At 40.7% G+C, this 13,108-nt stretch overlaps 1 protein-coding gene across 1 annotated transcript in view; it reads right to left on the bottom strand.

Moving 5' to 3' along the window:
* SLC16A10 (solute carrier family 16 member 10) overlaps positions 1 to 13,108 on the bottom strand; it is a 154,827-nt gene that overhangs the window by 33,380 nt on the left and 108,339 nt on the right. The window contains exon 5 of the mRNA XM_049772606.1: positions 10,202 to 10,664. Coding sequence (XP_049628563.1) covers positions 10,202 to 10,664 — 463 coding nt within the window. The remainder of the gene's footprint in view (positions 1 to 10,201; positions 10,665 to 13,108) is intronic.

Here is a 13,108-nt window from a genome sequence, read left to right as displayed (position 1 = left end):
GAAAACAACTTCCTCCCTCCATGTGCACAGTTTCATTTCACACTACACTAGGCTTTCATTTCTTTTCCGAGTATGTGCTCAGATGATACGACTACTTCTGCCACTGTTCTATGTGGTCTCAGGTCTGAACCAGGGTCCGATGCCACCGGGCAAGATTGTTGTTTCTTTTTCTTTTCTAATCAAGATTCTTGTTTCTCTGGACTCAAGGACAGACTTTCTGACAAGCAATTCAACTTTTGGAATAGTTCCTGTACCAGTCAAAAAGAAAACTAAGTGCACTTAAATTCCCATATAATCTCTTTCAACTTTGAAATAAACTGTTTCCTTTTGCAGGCACTGAACTATTATTTGTTTGTTTGTTTGTTTGGGGACCACACCCAGTGGTGCTCAGGGGTTACTCTTGGCTCTGCACTCAGAAGTTACAACTGGCAGACTTGAGGAACCATATGGGATGCTAGGAGTTGAATCTAGGTTGGCTGCATGCAAGGCAAATATCCTACCTGCTGTGCTATTGTTTAGCCCTACACTGAACTATTTTATTGAAAAGTCACATTCTTATTTTTACTTTATTTATTTATTTATTTATTTATTTATTTATTTATTTATTTATTGGCTTTTGGGTAACACCCAGTGGTGTTAATAATAAGCTCAGGGCTTATTCCTGGCTCTGCACTCAAGAATCACACTTGGCAAGTTCTGGGGACATATAGGACGATGAAGATCAAACCCAGCTCAGCAGTGTGCAAGGCAAATGCTCTATCTGCTTAAACAGGTCTAGTCTGGCCCCAAGCCATACTCTTTAGAAGACACCTTTGTGCCACTTTCAATCTCTGCTGCAGTGAAACCAGCCCTGTAGTCCTGAATGGCTCTTACCATGCCAAGTCAGATTGTCCCCTATAGAAAGGAAATAATAATTTATATCCAGCCCCAACAGGGACCAGGCTTCAGTGAGAGGTTATTTTTGTGAGAGCTGCTTATAACTCCAATGTGAGATATCACTACATATTACATTTGTTTTTGACTTTTTTTGTTTGTTTTTTTTTGGGCCACACCCGGCTATGCTCAGGGGTTACTCCTGGCTGTCTGCTCAGAAATAGCTCCTGGCAGGCACGGGGGACCATATGGGACACCGGGATTCTAACCAACCACCTTTGGTCCTGGATCAGCTATTTGCAAGGCAAACGCTGCTGTGCTATCTCTCCAGGCCCACATTTGTTTTAAAAGACATTTTTAGGGGCTGGAGCAATAGCACAGAAGGTAGGGCACTTGCCTTGCATATGACCACCCTGGGTTTGATCCCCCCATTCCATATAGTCCCCTGAGCACCACTAGTGATGATTCCTAAGTGCAAAGTCAGAAATAACCCCTGAACATTGCCAGATATGGCCCAAAGACTACCACCAACAACAAAAGACATTTGTAGTTTAAAACAAGCCCTCACTTGCACAGCTAGGAGACTGCCTCAGGCAGGTCTCAGTGGTAATGAGATCTGAAGTCTGCAGGCTGCAGTTGTGACCCTGTCAGTGCCGGTGACATGGGTGCTGATACTGCTGGTTGCATAATTGCACACAGCTGTTTTGCTTCTGAAGGTTTGTCTCCCAACAATAATGATGATGAGATTTTTCCTAACTTGCTACCAAGGAATAGGAATGTTCTGGTTATATGGGACCTGCCAAATGGGTAGAGGATAGGGTTGAGGGAGCTACAGAGAGATTCTTGCAATAGAGAATATGGGAAGCAAAGGTTAATAACTGATCGCACAGCAGTGATGTGGGTGCCTGTACTTGGTGTTAATGCTTCTGTAGTGCAAACCCCTAAGAAGTTTCATTTTCTCCCCTGTGGACTTTGGAGTCAGTATCTGTGAGGACTTCTCCAAAGAGATGCCTCAGACATGAATGATCTGGCTACACTAGAAGAAATGGGGTCCTACAGATCAGACAACACTCCATTTGCTGGACGCTTCTAGTCAACCCACAGTAGAAGCCAATGTCCCAGGAAAGCTTTGCAAAGAAAAAAAGCCTTCAAATCCAGAGACTAAAGGCAGAGATGTCAGGGCTGGAAAGGAATGTCAAGATTCTTTTTTATAACATAAGCCCATCTCTCCCAGTGTCCCCTCCATGACTGAATTTGTGCTCTAAGCACAGTGATGGTAAATTCTGTCTCTGTTCTTGGTTCTGGGGAGAGTTGAAGGGAAACGTGCTAATTCTAGGAAATACTGGTCCCAGTAGAGTGTGACTGAAAGAGGGCAATGCCCAATCTCTGATAAAGAAACACAAAGAGTAAAGGAAACTTGAGTCTGGAACGTGGACATGGACCAGTGGTATATGCGAAAATGGTTCAGCCTTCAGCATTGCATATATATATATAAAGAGCCTGAAACTTACGTATCGCGTGTTCAAATCCTAGCTCTGAGAGGGATTCAGTGAGTGACCCTGAGCAAGTAGAGATTTATCTTAGTCTGAGGAAGCAGTTACTTATTACCTATTATACACACCTTTGTATAGCTTAAAAGATTTTGAGAACATGTTGAACATGCTAGATCCTTCCCTCTGAGAAAGCCTCAAAGAGATCAGAGCATGTGTGCTGTCCTAAGATGCCTGGCCTAGCACTGTGAGTTCATACTTGGAACAATATTCTCATCATACAGATGTCCCTGGTCACTCTCCTGGGCCCTTCTTCCAGACACTTTCCTGCAGGGGGAGCCCTAATGGCAGAGCTGTCAGGATTGCTTCCACCACTGGGTGTGGCTCCAAGGTTTGAACACATGGCCTCACACTTGCAGGGTAAGTGTTTGAGACTACTATGTCAGCTTTCAGGCCTCTATTTAGTTGTGTGGGTTTTTTTTGTTGTTGTTGTTTTTGTTCTTTGAGAAGGTAGCTTCCCAAGGAGTGCTCAGGGCACCTCAGCCCAGCTGGACAGGTCTGACAGTTCAGTGCTTGACTTGGCAATGTAGTGCTTATGAAGCCCAGGGCCATTTCTGGCAGTGCTGGAGCCAGGTGAGGAGATAGTTCCAGGGATCAAACTTGGCACCTAGTACACTACACGCAAAGCATGAACTTCAGCCTTTTTTGTTGATCTCTCTTCTTTCTTTCTTTCTTTCTTTCTTTCTTTCTTTCTTTCTTTCTTTCTTTCTTTCTTTCTTTCTTTCTTTCTTTCTTTCTTTCTTTCTTTCTTTCTTTCTTTCTTTCTTTCTTTCTCTCTCTCTCTCTCTCTCTCTCTCTCTTTCTTTCTTTCTTTCTTTCTTTCTTTCTTTCTTTCTTTCTTTCTTTCTTTCTCTCCTTCCTTCATTTTGTCTTCATTTTTCTTCTCTCTCTCTTCTCTCTTCTCTCTCTCTCTTTGTGTGTCTCTCTCTGAGAGGTAATAGAAAACAAACCTGGTTGTGCTCAGGGCTTAATTCTGGCTCTGCATTCAGGGAACACTGGTGGCGAGTTATAAGGCTATAAGGGATGCCTAGGATCAAACTCAGATCAGGCATACTCAAGAGAAATGCCCTACCCATGTCCATGTACTATCTCTCCAGCCCCTATTTTCTTTGTTTAATAGACTATTTTCTGATAATTACAACTGATTATATGTTCACTTAATTGTTCTGTCAGCAGACAGTGAACATAATCTCTCCAGGGCCCAACACCTGGTAAGCTGTCCCTGCCCAATAAGGATGTTTGGGCACAAAAGAACCATTATAAATTGTTGCTGCCTCACTCCCTGCCACTTTCTGCACACATCTTCTAGCCCATGAACCCCACTACAACATGTATTAAAAACCACACAAGTGTGGCAATGGGGAAACAATGGAGGACAACACCATGCATAGAGAATGAAGATGGCAGTTCTGATGACCCGAAAAGTACCAACCTATCCTTTCAGATAAAGTGTTTAGAGAAGAAATATGGAGGACATTCATAGAACTCAAAGAAAGCATAGATCGAGCTGAACAAGCCACAAAGATATATATCAGAAAACTCCAATCTGAAACAGCGGGGCTGAAAATCTCAGTAGATGAACTGAAAACTCAACAGAAAACCTCTTTTTAAAAAAAAAAATTTTTTTTGTGGTCACACCCAGCAGCTCAGGGGTTACTCCTAACTAGGCTCAGAAGTCGCTCCTGGCAGGCTCAGGGGACCATATGGGACGCCGGGATTTGAACCACCATCCTTCTGCATGCAAGGCAAATGCCCTGCCTCCATGCTATCTCTCTGGCCCCAACAGAAAGCCTCTTAAACAGAGTAACAGCAGCTGAAAACAGAATCAGTGAGCTGGAAGATGAGGTGCAGAACAATTCCATACAGCACAAGAGATTGGAAAGAACTTTAAAGCAAATGATGGGGTTGGAGCAGTGGTGCACGTGGTAGGGTGTCTACCTTGCAGCGCTAACCTAGGACAGACCATGGTTCAATCCCCCAGTGTCCCATATGGTCCCCCAAGCCTGTCAGGATCGATTTCTGAGTGCATATCCTGGAGTAACCCCTGGGCATCACCAGGTGTGCCCCCCCTCAAAAAAGAGTAAATGTGGGGGCCGGCGAGGTGGCGCTAGAGGTAAGGTGTCTGCCTTGCAAGCGCTAGCACGGTTCGATCCCCCGGCGTCCCATATGGTCCCCCCAAGCCAGGGGCAATTTCTGAGCGCCGTAGCCAGGAGTAACCCTCTGAGCATCTAACGGGTATGGCCCGAAAAACCAAAAAAAAAAAAAAAAGAAGAGTAAATGTGCGGCCGGGAAGGTGGCGCTAGAGGTAAGGTGTCTGCCTTGTAAGAGCTAGCGTAAGATGGACCGCGGTTCGATCCCCCGGCGTCCCATATGGTTCCCCCAAGCCAGGAGCGATTTCTGAGCACATAGCCAGGAGTAACCCCTGAGTGTCAAACTGTGTGCACCTCCCGCAAACAAAACAAAACAAAAAAAAGAGTAAATGATCAGACAATGGAAAAACTACTCAAAGAATGTGAACAGATGAAAATAGAAGTTTTTGATAAACTCAATAGAAACATAAGAATCATTGGAAAAGGAGGAGGTGGATGAAGAGGAAGAGGAGGAGGAGGTGGAGGTGGAGGAGATGGAAGAGGAGAAGAAAGTGGAGGGGAGGTAGAAGAGAAAGAGGAAGAAGAGAAGGAGTAAGAAAAGAGAAAAGAGAAAAGGAAAAAGAGGAGTAGAAGGAGGCTGGGATGTGTTTCAATTTGTAGAGCAGATGTCTTACAGGTGTCAGTGTCTAGACTTGACCCCAGATGATCTTGTGTTCATACACTAATATTCTCACAACTTGTATGAATTTGTTTATATACATATGTAATAAAATATGTGATATACTTATGCAATGCTCACATCTAATAAAACTGAAAAAATTGTTCTGTCAACAGATAAATGAGCTGTCTTTAATCACAGTATCAGGTAAATGTGATCTTTTTTTCAGGTCAAAGTGAGAAAGTGAGAAATTATGTCATTACTACCTACCCCCAAACCAACACACATATCATGAAATTTTGGAATATAGGCTAATTAAGCAAATACATTGCAGATTTCAAAAAAGGGAGTCTGACAGAGAACTATGTGTGTCTAAAAGCTTAAAGACCAAAAATGGCATCCACCTACCATATGTTCTAGAGTCAGAGAACATAGAAAGGAACATTTGTTTTCAAAGTGAGTCATGGTAAAGAGATGTGAAAGCAATTGATATCATCATATCAGATTGAGAACAGGACACTTCATGCCATTAGACAGAGTTCTGTCAGCACGGCCACACTCAGGCATCACTGGCAACCCACTCAGGGCAGCAGAGACATGTGATCAGGTACTGGTATCTCACCCTATTTTTACACACACACACATACACACACACACACACACACACACACACACACACACACACACACACACACACATCACCACCACCAAGGATTTTTGAGATTTTCAATTGCAACAAAGCAGAGCAGGCCCAATAATTGAGCTTTCCTTGGGGATGCTAAATGGGATGGCGAGGAGATCAAGAATTCCTATTCCCTCCTATCAGGTACTTAAAATAGAATTATGGATTACGTTGTCATTTCAACATGTGTATAGAAGGTGGATCACACCAAAAAACATCCATTCTTTACTCCATCAACAGATGGCATTAGTATTGCTATTCAATTATTGTGATATTTGCTGAGTCCAAATATATTAAGTGTTTAAAGAATACATTGTAAGTATAAAACATGAGAAATTGTGATGAATAACAGCAGCGTCTTTTTTAAAGATTAGAATTACAAGAAAATGAATATTGCTTCTTGGATGTCATTTAAGATATATCCATAATATAATCATTCAACATGTATTTGGAAGTTGGGGGTGCAGCTCAATGGTAGAGAGAAAACTTTCCCTTCTTGTGTAAAGGTCTTGGGTTCGATCCTTAGCAACATACACACACTCTTTGCTCCTTTTCTCTCCCTTTCTCTCTGATATCTGGAGCATCCTTGGGGTATAGATACTGTGTTAGGTGCTTGGGATAAATCACTTATAAAAAAGCAAAAACATTGTTAGTCTCATGGGATTTACATTCCAGCAGAGGGGGGCCAGAGAGGTAGCACAAGTGGTAGTAATCTGTCTTGCACGCACTAACCTAGGACAAACCATGGTTAGATCACCTGGCATCCCATATGGTCCCCCAAGCCAGGGGCAATTTCTGAGCACATAGCCAGGAGTAACCCCTGAGAGTCACTGGGTATGGCCCAAAACCCTCTCAAAAAATTCCAGCAAAGTTATGCATTACAGAGACCAAACAATGATAATTTTAACCAAATGATACTATATGCTAAGGAAAAAGGAAGGCATTTGGGGATGTTATGAAAGGAAAAAAGAAGGAGTTTGGGGCTACAGAGATAGTACAATGAGTAGGGTACTTGCCTTGCACCAACTGTTAACCCAGGTTTAATTCCTAGTATCTCATATGGTTTGCTGAGTACAACTGGAGTAACTCCTGAGGGCAGAGCCAGGAGAACCACTGAGCACCAGCAGAGGTGGTACAAAAACAAAACAAAACAGCAAAAAGTAAATGGCTTCTTGACATTCACTCTCCTCAAACACAAAAACATTAATTCGAAAGATAAATGTACACCATTGTTCAATGGAGTGCTAAGTATGATAGTGCTAAGTAGAATATGGAAACAACCCAAATATCTAACAATAGAGGAATGGATAATGAATTCCAATAATATACACAATGGAAAACTATCCAACTATATAAGAAAAGATAAAATCCTGTAATTGGTTGCAATGTGGATTGAACTGGAGAATATTATACTAAGCAAAATAAGTTAGAGTGAAAAGAATATATAATATAGCAGATGATCTCACTTACTCATGGTCTAACGTCAATAAAACAAGGGAACAGAAAGTATTGGATGATGACAAACTCTTGGTCATTGATTATAAAACTAATATTACCCCTGGGGGGAGCAGTAGAGGACTAAAAAATAACAAAAACAGCAGTGGAAGATCTTGGGTACTTCAGTCATGGTGAAGATGGTCACTTTATAAATGAAAGCTATAAACATGCACCAGATAGTACAATGGGTAACATGCTTGCTTTTTTTTTTTATAGTGAACTAAAGTTCAACTCCTAAAACCAAATACAATTCCCTCAGCACAGAACCAAGAGTAACGATCAACATTGGATATGATCCCAAAATAAATTAAACCTAAACTTCATAAAACAAAACCAAACCCAAAAATCTTCAAACCCTTGAACCTAAATGATAAATTGTTACTTTATTGAAACTATGCTACTTAAACTACAATAAAAATTTGTTATTTATAATTGGGGATGGAGGATTGTTGGGTCACATTTGGTGAGGTTCTGGAGCTATTCCTGCCTCTGTGCTCAGGGATTATTCCTGGCTATGCTGGAGAACCATTTGTAGTATCAGAGGTCAAACCTGGGTTGGCTGAATGTAAGGCACGAGTATTAAACTCCATACTGTCCCTAGCCTCTGTGACAAATTTTTTTAATAAATAAAAGGTGAATAGTAAAAAGGCAAGGTGGCAGGGAGTAATTTCCTCTAACTTTGGAGAGCCCTTGTGGATTTTTTTTTTTTTTGGTTTTTTGGTTTTTTTGGTTTTGGGGTCACACCCAGCAGCACGCAGGGGTTACTCCTGGTGACTCTACACTCAGAAATCGCTCCTGGCAGCCTCAGGGGACCATATGGGATACTGGGATTCGAACCACCGTCCTTCTGCATGCAAGGCAAATGCTTAATCTCCATGCTATCTCTCCAGCCCCGCTCTTGTAACTTTGGTATGGGAAAACTATTGCATGGGAAAGAGAAAGAGAGCAAACATTGATGCACAGTGATCCCAGTGGGGGCCTCGTATAAGGAAGGTGAAGTGCCAGGGGAGAGGTGACTAGATCCTGCTTGTGTTGTAGAAAAAGAGGGGCCTGGAGAGATAGCACAGTGGTGTTTGCAAGCAGCCGATCCAGGACCAAAGGTGGTTGGTTCGAATCCCGGTGTCCCATATGGTCCCCCGTGTCTGCCAGGAGCTATTTCTGAGCAGACAGCCAGGAGTAACTCCTGAGCAATGCCGGGTGTGGCCCAAAAACCAAAATAAAAAAGACACTTGCCAGGGGCTGGAGTGATAGCACAGCAGTAAGGCATTTGCCTTGCACGCGGCCAACACAGGATGAACCCCGGTTTGATTCCTGGCATCCCATATGGTCCTTTGAGCCTGAGCCTGCAAGGAGCAATTTCTAAACGCAAAGCCAGGAGTAACCCCTGAGTGCCACCAGGTGTGACCCAAAAACAAAACAAAAACAAAAACAAAAAAAACTTGCCAGGGTAAAAAAGACATTTGACCAAGCCTGGTTCAATCTCCAGTATCACTAAGGTCCCCTGAAACCTATTTGGTCATGGTGTATGACCTTCATGATGAGGCATTGGATCCTATTTGCTAGAATTTTGTTGACAATCTTTACATCTGTGTTCATCACAGATATTGGTCTGTAGTTTTCTTTTTTTTTTTTGCAGACATCTCTGTCTGCTTTTGGTATCAAGATGATGTTAGCTTCATAAAAACTATTTGGGAGTGTTCCTGATTTTTCAATTTCATGAAAGAGCCTGAAAAGGATTGGTAGTAGTTCCTCTTGAAAGGTTTGAAAGAATTCTTTAGTGAAACCATCTGGGCCTGGGCTTTTGTTTTTGGGAAGACTTTTGATTACCATTTTCATTTCCTCATGTGATGGGTCTGTTTAGATATGGTAGATCACTCTGGTTTAACCATGAAAGATTATGAGTCGAAGAATTTATCCATTTCTTCCAGGTTCTCACAACATACAAAAATTTTATGTTAGATTATAAATACACTTACAGCTCAACAATAAGAAAAAAAGGCAGAAATATAATAAGCATGTTTGAGCTAATTTTGCTAGGGGCAAATACTTGAAACACTGCTTATTCTTGTTTCACTATAAAGAGGTTGAAACTTGCCTTGGAAACAGGCATTAAGAGAAAAATATTGGGAGGGGGGAGCATACCCAGCAGTGTGGCCCAGGGGTTACTCCTGGCTCTGCACTCAGAAATTGCTCCTGGCAGGCTCAGGGGACCATATGGGATGCTGGGGATGGAACCTGGGTAGGTCCCAGGTCTGCTGCATGCAAAGCAAACAACCAACCATTGTGTTATCCCTCCAGGCCCCTGGCATTAACAAAATTAATTCCTTGAACACTTGAAACCTCTGCTCTCCCCTATTATTTGGAAAGTGCTAACATTGCTCAAACAATCCTCTAGCTAGAGAATTCCCATTTTCCCAGAAGTTTCCCACTGTGAGAGGCAATGCCTCACTTTGGCCAGCAACTTGGACTGTTTACCTAATTTGCGCATTCTTCATGCTGGCAAAGTCACAGCAACATTTTTGTCCCTAATTGATGGTCCTTGAAGAAAAAGGAGTGTGCCTCGTTCTATATTAATGATGTTTGGTTCCCACATTTCAGCCTCCCCTCCTTGTTTTCCAAGCTGTTTTTGTTTACATCTATTGATTTTTTTTAATGCCAAGCACACCATAAAACACATTCTCTGTTTAAAAAGCTTCATGGGCACGTTAACCCAGATTTAAGAGACCTGGAATTTCAAAAGTCCCTCAATTACAAACCAACATAGTGTTTAGAGCTAATAAATTTCTCTCCTGCGTTTTCCTGTCTGAAACCATAACACCCCTTATGGGCAAAGTCAGTGAAAATTACTCACCAAGTGAACATAAGGCACAAAGTATCCAAAAAGTGCAGCTGGTATTCCAAGAGCCCACACGGCATAAGCTGGCACCTTGAAGAGGGCAAAATTGAAAACTTTTTTTTGAGGACTGAACTTTCTCCTGGAAAAGAGGGAGAATCTCTTGCCCCCTTTGGTTCCATTCCCTTTATCTTTGGCACTGGAAGCAAGAGGTCGGTAAGTAAAGCCTGCCAGAAAGAGAACAAACATGAAGATGCAGAGGACTCTCATGGTGTAAAAGAGGTCCAGGCTTTCCGTCAGAACCTTTAAAAGGAAAGGCAACAAGATGGTGAAGATGCTGCTGCCAGCGGTGACAATGCCATTAACCAGTCCAAGGCGCTTCTTGAAATAGTGTCCCAAAATGACCAATGAAGGCTGGTATGCAAAGGAGCAGCCACAGGCAAATATGATTCCATAGGTAAGGTACAGAGGCTCGATGGAACTGTGTAAAGATGAAAAAGATGGAGAGTGGCTTTTATTATTGTTATCACATGCTTGTTGGGAAAGAAAACCTAATAGTAAAAGTACATTCTGATTAACCAATATATTTTCTACAAATAAATAATACCCTACAGCAGAGGCCAAAAACTTAATAAATCAAGAAAGAAGCCCTAAAAAATATTTTCATTTCCATTAACTGTTTGGTAAAAATGCCTAGAGTATGTGTACTGTGGCTGGAAAAAGTCATTGGTGATTTTATTCTTCCTTCTTTTCCAGGGATGTCAGATGAGCCATAAGTCATGGGGTAAGAGCTTTTCACAGTCCAGAAATGAAGCTCATTGCCAGGAAGGACCTTAGTCAAACTAAAAATGATTAAATAAGCAGAACACCTAGTGTCTACACAAGTTTGAAAACATTTGAACTGAACTATGAAAACCTCATTATTTACAGAATTTCCCCAGACGCTTCAGTAAGCAACCTCTTCAGAAAAAGCTGCATTTGATATTTTTTCTCAAAGTTAAGTCAGGAATATTTGTCCAGAGGAGCAGCTGTGTCTCCTTTTTGCTAGCCTAAGGGCTGCAGAACAACCTTCGCCCTGGATTACACTGTTCTTGGTGTTGTGCAAGATAACAAGAAATCAAATTTTGACTGCGGAGAGACTAAATGAAGTGTGTTCATTAATGATTTCAGTTTTTAAGCTCTCAGAACAGGTATGTCTCAAAATAAACAAATACTCAGAATTCTATAATTTAACTAAATAATGAAATTACAACTCCCCTATGAAGGTACAGGAGCTCTAAGAACTGGAGAGCAAAATAAAACTCATTTCAATATGTTTTTTTCCTTTTGAAAAGTTCGATTCAAAAGGCTACTTATGAACAGTACAGAAAAACTATTAGAATCAAAGATTAAGTTGGTTAATAATTAAATTTTGAACAATGTTAGTTGAAGCAATGTGCTGAAGTATTCACAAGGAATCTAATAAAATCAAAGCAAGTTTGCAATCCTCTCTCTCACAGGATTGCCCTTCACTCACTAGTCCAGGGCTAACACCATCTTTAAAAAGGCTCTGGAAACCTTCTCAGGTATTCCCAGGTTAACATTAATTTAATCAATTTAAGGCTCTAATAAATCTTATTCAAATTTTATGAGTCATCACACTTCACTCAAATAGATACATTTAATAGCTATAATGTTCTAGGTAATTGGTGGAAAAAATTAATGTGTTATGTCCTTTTTATAGTCTGTTAGGGAACAAAAAATTGAACCCGTATAAAAAGAATGGCAATAGAACAAAAAATGTTTGGATTCACATCATTTTTTCCACATCTAATTATAACTTTTCTATGTATTGGTGAATGTTCCATTTACCTGTCAATTTAAAATAGCTACAGTAATTTACTCCTTAAGGTTCTAATTTATTTTTATGGAACAATTTTCAGAAAAAGATTTACTGCAGTTTTGCCTTTTTCAAAACATATTAAAATTATTAATAACAACACAGATTTTATCATGATCAGTTTCTGTGCAACAATATCACAATATTGTAAAGCTGTCAGTTATATACATGTCCCAAACACTAAGTGATGGGTGAGATTCGCTTTATATCTTTTCTGAATTATAGTATAGGAGCTTTGGGGTGACATTTTCACTGCTATTCAGACTTTTTTACTGCTAAACTTGGACCTCAGTAAGATGATTCAAACTGTTGAAGTATGGCAATTGAAATAAGCATTGAGAAAATCACAAAGACACCAATTGTGTGTACAAAAAGGGATCAGAAAAGGGCACTGAGGTATCCTGGGGATGCTAAAGAAGATTTTCTAAGAAGACGCAACTTGAACTAGAGGAAGATCAGTGGATTCATGGCAAGGATGCTAGAAATTTATTTAGACACAATTTCCCTTGCTCCTATATATTGCTCTAAAATACTGTTAGCTTTTGGTTACTGAGTTAAAGAGTGACTCAATTAAAAAAAAAAGGGGGGGAGAGAGAAAACATTACATGAAATAAAGAAAATAGGGACTCAAGAAATTGTATTTCAGTTAAGGAGAAGGTAAGAGAAAGGTATACAGAAAGGAAAAGGAGAGAGTAGGAGGAGGAGGGAGAGATAGACTTATTTAAATTTGAATTATTTATAGTTTAGAACACTTAGTGTTAATGTTTATGGCTCTATTGTACACAATTACCATATTTCACTACCACCAAAGTGCCCCAAACCCTCCACTAGTGTTTTTATATTATTTTCAATCTTACCTCTTTATTTCCCTCTACCTGCCCTCTTGCTCACTTTTCTCAATTGTGTCATCTAGGGCCTTGTTTTTAAACCAGTTGTTTCTTTTTTAAGGGAAGAGGGCTTAGAAGTACTCAGAGATTATTCCTGGCTCTGCACACACACAAGGATCACTTATAGCAGTGCTTGGGGAAACATAATGGATAGCAAGG

This window comes from Suncus etruscus, chromosome 4, assembly GCF_024139225.1.
Source record: "Suncus etruscus isolate mSunEtr1 chromosome 4, mSunEtr1.pri.cur, whole genome shotgun sequence".
In the NCBI taxonomy this organism is placed as follows: Eukaryota; Metazoa; Chordata; class Mammalia; order Eulipotyphla; family Soricidae; genus Suncus; species Suncus etruscus.
This window is presented reverse-complemented; position numbering and strand designations above follow the sequence as displayed.